Below are 8764 nucleotides of genomic sequence, written 5' to 3' on the forward strand. Positions count from 1 at the left end.
AACAGGGCCTTTTCCTGAGTGCGTGCGGAAAACTTCCGCCTCCAAAACAGACCCCGAAATAGCCTCGAATCAAAAAAACAGGGAAACTGAGAGCTAAAGCTCTTCTCCCGCAACATATACTGTCCTATTGCTACACCGCGAAGGGCGTCTCAATCTGAGACAATGCACTCTTGCACTTTCCGGTCGTACTACCTGTAGAGACTTGCTCCCAAACTCGAAAAATGAAAGCAACACTGGTCCTCTTACTAGAACGCCGTGAACTTGGTTTGCTTTCTTGAGCTCCTTACCACGAACCAGGCTCTGATACCATGTCACGATTGTGGGAGAGAAGGAAGGAGTCTCACTTATAGCTTTCTTGCTTGCACAATGGGAGAATACACACAGGTGGAGACTAAAAACAGTTTTCTTCTTCTTAGTTGTGTAAGCCAAAAGAACTCAAGTACAAAAGAAATAAAAGAATCCTATATGTGGATCTCAAACCAAACTCAACTAACTAAGGTAGCATACTAACTGAGCCACGAACTAGAGTAGATAAGGATAGCTGTCATCTAGCTATTATTCATGGGCGGTGTACCAACCGCATCTGCAGCTAACAAGTCGGTGACATAAATGCACAACGGTCACCCTGGCATATCACGAGTGGAGCTCGATATCTCAACAATTAAAAATCATCTTTCAACATACTTGGTTTTTACTAAGCATAAACATGATAATAAGAATGTTGGAAATATACCTAAGTTAAAGAAGGATCACATTCCATTTCTCAATGTGTATATAGATTGCTTTGTTAGCAAATTAGTCAACTCAGGTGTGAGTCTATGCTGCAGAGGCTGTGACATTTCGTGTAGTATTTTTCTGACATTTTCTGGTGCCCTTTTTAGGACTGGGAAGCATTTAATACTAGCCGATTGCATTTATTGCTCCCCCCGTTCTATGCCTATATATTGTTGGGCTCCTCCTCCTCTTTGTATACTTCAGCCATCACTTGTGGATTCTTCAAGGGAGAGAGGAGCCAGTGCCAGAGTGACCACACAGCCAGTGATTCACTGCTGTCTCGTGTTCGATACGGATTTCGTTTTCCGAGCATACATCTAAGTTCTCATTTGTATTTGTGTTCATTCATTATTTCTTTCTCGTCTTGTGTTTCAACAGAATATTTCAGCATGTTGTTATGCTTCCATTATTGCAACACTTCTGACATGCTTCTCTCAATCACTTTCAAGGCAACTATGCCTAAAAGGCCCACAGATCATGGTATAGATCTTATCCCCAAAAGTAGCCCACCTGATAAGCCACTCTATAAAGTCAATGTAGCCCAGTAAGAGAAGATTACGAGGCACTTGAATAAGCTATTAGAAAAAGGACTAATCCAGCCCAACTCGTCTCCTTTTTATTCTCGAATGTAGAAAATGAATGATTCATGACATATGTGCATTGATAATCATACTCTAAACAAGATCATGTTAAAGAATTTGTTTCTAATTCCTCCAATCGATGATGTTATGGATAGATTACAAGGGGCAGTTGAAGAGCGGGTATTATCAAATACACATTAGAACGGAGGATGTGCCTAAGATAACTTTCAAAACATCTTTTGGGTTATATAAGTTTTTTAATTATGCCTTTTGGACTTACAAATGCTCTTGCCACTTTTTTAATCGGATGATGAATCACATTTTCAAGGCACATAGAGGATCTATAAGCACTTTCTTTGATAACATGATTGTTTATTCAAAGAATGATGCAGAAATAGAAAACATTTGACTATTGTGTTCAATGAACTACGTAAGCATGGGTTGGTTATCAATGACAAGAAAAGTGAATTTTTTTGACATGAAATCCACTATTTGGGACATATTGTATCAAATGATGATATTCGTAAGGACCCTACAAAGGTTGAGGCAATACGATCATGGCCATCGTTTAGAAATGTACGAGATCTATAGCTTCTTGAGTTTATGTTCTTACTACAAAAAGTGCGTACACGGGTTTGTTGAAACTGCGTCTCCATTGCATGCTTTACAAAAGAAGAATGTGCCATTTAGATGGACAATTGTGGAAATTTCGCATTAGAAAAGATAAAGAAAAATATGACTTCAAATCTTTCGCTTGTATTGCCTGATATAAAGAAGTCATTCGTCGTTCAATGTGATGCATGTGGTAACAGCATTGGAGCTACTCTCATACATCATGATATTGATGATGTGAGTGCCATGGGACTGGCACTCGTCTAGGGGAGGAAAAATGTTCATGCACTATCTACGTGGCAACATTATTTGTTGAGGGCTGATTTTACAGTTCAAACAAACCATCAGCCTTTGAGGTGCTTTCTGACACAAATCAGAGAAACATATGAGATGGGCAAATTTTCTCTCTATGTTTTATTTTCAGATTGTACATATTGATAGTGAAAAGAATGTTATGGCTAAAGCATTGTCACATAAGCCACAAATTTCAACTGTCAAAATGCTTTATCACACTAACTTGGATTCCATGAAAGAGCCAGCTTATGATTAACTTTGCAATGGCCAGAGGCATGAGCACTTTGTGCTTAGAAACGGAATTCTAATGATGCATGGACAACTGTGTGTCACAAAGCAATTGAGGCCTAGAGTTATCATTGAAAGTTATACTTCTCAGTATGCAGGACGTAGAGGTATCGATGCCACAATCAAGACAATGGAGCATTTCTTTTGTTGGCCAATTGAGGCATGATGCAAAGCAATATATCAGGACATGCATTGTGTGTCAGAAGGTAAAGCATGTAAGGCAAAAGACGTCGGGCTTGTTGCAGCCCTTGCCTATTCCAAATAGGCCTTGGCAAAGCATTGCAATCGATTTTATTTTTGAGCTTCCTAGGATATCTATAGGGAATCATGGGATATGGACTTATCATTTGTAAGTTTAGCAAATAGGCCCATTTCATTCTGGTGAGAGAAAATAAACATTGATCATAAGGCATGATTGTTTCTAAAACACATCTTTAAGTATCCTGGTATATGCCAAAGTTTATCATTAGTGATTGAGACCCTTGAATGGCTAGTTCATTTTAGAAGGGGTAGTTTGAGAATATGGTATATGCCAAAGTTGATCATTAGTGATTGAGACCCTTGAATGGCTAGTTCATTTTAGAAGGGGTAGTTTGAGAATATGGGTATATATCAAAGCCGATCGTTAGTGATTAAGACCCTTGAATGGTAGAAAGGTTTGTTTGAGAATATTGATACCACGCCGAAATTCTCATCATCCTTCCATCCGCACATAGATGGTCAGTCTAAGGAAGCAAATTCCACAATGTTGGATCTTTTGAGGTACTATGTTCCAAACCACAATACACAGTGGAAGCAGTATTTGCCATTAGTTGAGTTTGCATAAAACAATACAGTGCATAGTTTCGCTGGCAAAGCTCTATATGAGGTGGTTGAAGATGGCAAGAAGGTACCACCTATCTTACAAACTAAGAATAAAGTCTTTGAGACTGATCGTTATATGGAAAACTTGGCTGCAGTCTATGCAAGGATAAAGTATGCACTTCAAAGATCACAAAAAAAGTAAAAGAAAATAGCTGATCGACATAGATATGTTTTGCAATTTGCAGAAGGCGATTATGTATTGCTACGGTTTGAAGGCAAGGCTGAAAAAGACAAAAGAAAGAGAGAGATCATATCCAAAGTTGAGTATGGGATACTATGGGCCCTTCTACGTGTTGGAAAAGATCAACAATGTAGCAGTTTGTGATTAGTTCTCAGATCAGCAAGCGATCAGTTTATGCTCAATTTTCAATGGTTTACGATTGGTTCCATGGACAACAGTAGGTTAGTAAATTCCATTGATAGTTTCAGCAGTAGGTTAGTAAATGCCATTGATAGTTTCAGCCATGGTTTATGCTGAGAATATGCTTCACTATGGTTGTGAAGTCAAAATAATTGAGAAACATGAGTTACGGAAGCATCCAATGGATTCCTAGTAACAATTCTGGATTGTTACTCAGTATTATCAAATGCTTATGCTGGCTGGAAATTTCCAGTATGGTTTGGGATATATAGCATGGTTAGACAACAATGGCCAATGTTGTGATAGTGATGCCTTATGGAAATTCCAATGTAGTATGCTTTTCCTTTGGCACAATGCAGTATAATCAAGGACGATTTGAGGAATCTCAAAAGGGAGACTTGTCACGCGGACATGAAATTTTGAGATACTTTAATCCGATAACATTTGATTGAGATACTAATCAAATGTACAAGTTTGTTTAGCACATGTGATGCACATGGAACGATTTCATGGTGTCAGCCAAGAACCCCTAGGATGCAATGGGTATCAAAGATAAAAGTTATATTAAGTTATACCAACTAGATTTTGGTGGTCAATCGGTGTCAGTTTTCATCCCGGCACAGTTGTTTGGTTAATAAATGTCAATGGTGACACTAAGGACTAGTATTAATTTATTGATTAATGTCAGTCTAAGGATCAACAAAGATTGGGGACCATTCCAAGTTGCAAATGGCCTAGGCAATTTAATTATAGATGGGCACATTTAATTTTGGGCAAGGTTAGAAGGGCTAAAATTAATTTTTAGGATTATTTATTTTTAAAAATTAATTAAATGGCTAGATAGTGCTGAAAAATTGGTTTAGAAATCAGTCACTTGACAAAAATGCCCATGCAAACTAAAAAAACGTTTTTGTAGATTGGAGAGATGGATTAAGTTTGTTCAAGCTGAAGGAGAGAAAAAGAACAAACCGTTGATCAATTTGTGTGGCAGTGGAGACCCATCTAAGGCAAGCAATAGCAGCCAACACTCACCAAAAGGTAGACAACATCGAGATTGATCCCTCCTAAGGCAAGTAACAATAAATTGGGGCTGGCAACTGCATTTTTGGGGCTCCTAGGCAACGAGCAACACCTTCCTGGAAATCCTAGACAAGGCAATAATCAATCTAGAGAGTCTCCCACAAAGAAAATCTAAGATTTCTCTCTCTACATTTTTCTTTCATCTTCTCCAATCTATTCTCTGATAATCTCAGTAAATCTCGGTCTTTTGGAGCGGATATCAACCATTTTTTATGGATAGCAAAAGGATTTCTACCATAAATCCTAAATTTCAGCAAAAATTAGGATTTACAACCACCTTGGAACCCATGTCAACAAGAGAAGGCATCGTACACTAGAATCAACACCTGAAATCCATGGAATTGATAGGAATTTCAAATGTCAGGTCATCCATTGTGAGTTGGGGTAACATTTTGTCTAATTGGTGGTTCCACTTGTGCAAGTCCTGGGTAAAAATCAAGGGGCAATTGGCCCAAATTGCTTGTTGATTGTTTGTACAACAAGGGGCTTTTGAATCAACAAAGGAGATTGTGAAATCTCAACTTGTACTCAATCCATTAGCAAATACAGTTAAAGAAATACCAAAAGGGACACCAGATTTGGAACCCATTGGGTGTCTATTGTCCAAGATTGATCAAATAATGTGTATTTCAATTTATGCTCGTTTATTAGTTGTGTGATTAAGTGCTTGATCAGGTTTTACCACCCTACCCAAGTAGGAAGGTTGGTTTCATCTACTAGCTCAAATCAATCTTGGAAAGCACACAAGCTCCTTGAATCCAAAAGGTCAACAATTTTGTCAATTGGAAAGTTTATTAGGGCTTCATAACTCATAAACATGCAAAAGAATCCACCCTTCTTTTGTAACAAAACAATAAGCAAAATACTAAAAATCACCAAAAAAAAAAACTTCAATAACATATTAAAACAATATGAAACTGCAAAATCTCTCTGTCTTTTTAAAAACTATTCTTCAAAGTCCTTGATTTTTTTCCTTTATTGCAATCCAAAATAAAAAAACTTTTGAACTATCCATCCATAACAATGTGCCCAATGAAGCATATGGCTTCTTAACCAGGGTTTCTCCCATTGACTACTGCATAAACATGTTGATTGATAGTCAATCATGTGTACATCGAGTCCAATGAACAAGGACCATTACTCCTATCTTAATCATCAATCAAGACCCAACTCATCTCCAATTACAAAACTAGGTGCACTCTCAAGAAACTTCATTAACAAGCACTCTCAAGACACTTCATTAACAAGGGTCTCCCTTGTTCATTGTCCCCTTCTTCTAATTCTCGGTCTAGACCCTCAGCCGATTTGAATCACAATAGCTTCAATACCAATCACAAAATAAGGTGCACCCCTAAAAACAATCTAATCTCACTGAATCACACAAAATGTATTTCCTGTGTTGTACAAGATGCTTGCCTCTTGGCTTTTCACACATGATCACTCTCTCTTAAGACAGCTCTCTACAATGCAATGCTTTTCATACTGGTTAATCTACATCAGTTTTGCACTATTATAAGTGCTTAAGACAATATCGCCCATGGTCAGCAAGAATCTGGCCATTCATTCTCAATCATCATAATTGATTCTCTCTCCTCAAGTATGTCATAACATCTACACTACCACTTGAGGCTTAATGACCATAGAAGCCTGTCTTTCTGCATGAAATTGGCCATTCATTGTCAACCATCATATTAGATTCTCTCTCCTCAAGTACATCATAACATCTACACTACTGCTTGGGGCTTAAGGTAATATAAAACATGATTGAAAGGGCAGTTCAAGGTTACTCTGAGGTTGCTATACACAAAGAACCTCGAGAAACATTTGTTACAGATTCTTAAATCCAAAGTTTGTGGCATCAAAACCACAAAATAGTACTTACGAGTATTTCGAACAGTATTGGCTTCCTTCTCCAAGCCTTCGATGCGGATAACAGCCGCATTGCATCTACCCAATGTTGCATCTTCATCGGAGACGACATCATGTACGGAGCGATAAGCTGATGTCAATTTTTCCTGGATGCCTCCTAATGGAACTTTCTGTAGAGATAAACAGATCACAAGATCACTTAACACGTCATATTATTAGGTGATTTTCCAACTTCTAAGATCCTAATCATAACACCTCTAGTAGAAATATGGCCATACAATTTTTATTGAGTGACTTGATTTGACGCGATGCTCTGGCAAGTCAGCTGGAGGATCATTTCCAAGTAACTCCTCCCGCAAAGTCCTAGCTCTCGAACCAAATACCTTCCTTTCATCCCATATATCTACCTGTTATAATCAGTCATGAAACCTAGGCCTCAGAGAACTTGGAGAGGTAAAAAACACAAGTAGCAAAGTTTCAGGTATGTATATATCGTACATGATTATCATTTGATACATGCATTGGTGCCTTCTGAACATCTTAAAGTTAATAGCAAGGTATAAGTCAGAGTACGAATGCATGATTATATTTCAACTCCAGAAAAGAAGGTATTTAACTACATAAATGCACAAACACAACTACAACCACAGTTCCACAACATGATACATACAAGCAATTGCCACAAAGTGTGTATGCACACACACAACAAAAATTATCCACAAGGTTGCTTACTTACCAACCGTAACACAATATTGTGCGCACGATCATTACCCTTTTCCATAACATCCTTCAAGGCTCCAGGGAGGATTCGCCAAAACTCTGTAACAAATTCACCACCTCGACGCCTGCTGTTTTGCAGAATGTCATTAGCAAGATACAGAAAAGGTACCCGCTGCTCATTTGGCAGCTCCCGGAATTGCTTGTCCCAAGTCTCCACAACCTGTCGTGCTTTCTTGCGATGAAAAATGCACCAGTGGGAAAGAGCTGAATGTTGTTTAGGATATACAGATTTATGAATGTGACAAAGCTTAAAGAAATGCAGGAGCCCAGAAAGAGAACAAACTCTCCCCCTCAAAAAAAAAGAAGGAAAGGTTAAATAACAACGTGACCATCAACCGAATGGTTTCCTGAAAGAAGTAAAAAGGATACTTTCAATGCTTTGTTGTGAGTTGTTCAGCTTCCTCAGCTTTTCAGCCAGTATCTGATTGTTAAACGCACTGTTCATCCCTTCTGGCTATGTCTTCCTCTAGGACGGCAAGATCAGCACACTACCATCTGTCGACACCTTGACAATAAGTGACCAATACACACAGTGACTCCAGGCCAAAATCTTTCTCTAGAGAGCGAAAGCTAACAAGAACTATTCAATCGTCATGACATCGGAACCTAAGATTTGGATGCCACCCCTCTGAGTCAGAATTTCCTCGAGCCGCTTCTTCCAAAGGGAATGAATGCAAACAGTTATAACAAAATCATCACCCGGACACGAATACACCGCTAGGGTTAGCAGAACCAATCAGAGCACTTCGCCAATGCTGCGAAAACTGAATTTAGGGATAATCTTTCGAACGAGCGACAGATGACAGGCAAGTTCGTACCTGACAGATTAACGAATCATGGCTGTAGCAATGCAATTTTTCTGCTATGCCTTCCTCTTCTTCTTAATAAAATCTTCGTCTTCCTTGTAGCAAACGAACAAGGAGCTCCTACCAGGGGTCTTTGAACTAAATGAGATCCCATATAAATCGCGCAAAACCTTTAATGCCCAGCGTAATATTTAGCCGTAGAAATACGATTACTCCCCAATTACGAATATCTTTTTTTTAAAGCAATTAAATTTAATAAGGGCCCACTATCACGCTTAAGACAAAGAGAGAGAAAAAAAAAACATTTTTCAATTTTTTCAAAAATAAACTCTTTTTTCTCCAAAAGCAAGTCATCCACGCATTTCAAGGCTAAGTGGATCACTTAACTAAAGTCAACAACCTCACTATCTTGTCACTATACCATTGCATAAGCATATGCCCTGAAGCATAATGCT

The 8764-nt window shown here is 38.4% G+C and overlaps 1 protein-coding gene across 2 annotated transcripts in view; it reads right to left on the reverse strand.

The window, feature by feature from the left end:
• The window catches only part of LOC148027091 (uncharacterized), a 29547-nt gene extending 21090 nt beyond the window's left edge, over positions 1–8457 (reverse strand). For both annotated transcript variants that reach the window (XM_087691623.1, XM_087691622.1), the window contains exons 1-5: positions 8322–8457; positions 7873–7998; positions 7460–7707; positions 7002–7130; positions 6737–6893 (exon numbers count right to left, since the gene is read on the reverse strand). In XM_087691623.1, the coding sequence (XP_087547749.1) occupies positions 6737–6893; positions 7002–7130; positions 7460–7707; positions 7873–7948 (610 nt within the window). In that variant the 5' untranslated portion in view covers positions 7949–7998; positions 8322–8457. The remainder of the gene's footprint in view (positions 1–6736; positions 6894–7001; positions 7131–7459; positions 7708–7872; positions 7999–8321) is intronic.
• Positions 8458–8764: the final 307 nt, after the last annotated feature.

This window comes from Lygodium microphyllum, chromosome 13 (genome assembly GCF_053477565.2).
Source record: "Lygodium microphyllum isolate KBCC chromosome 13, Lygodium_microphyllum_v1.1.10, whole genome shotgun sequence".
NCBI lineage: Eukaryota > Viridiplantae > Streptophyta > Polypodiopsida > Schizaeales > Lygodiaceae > Lygodium > Lygodium microphyllum.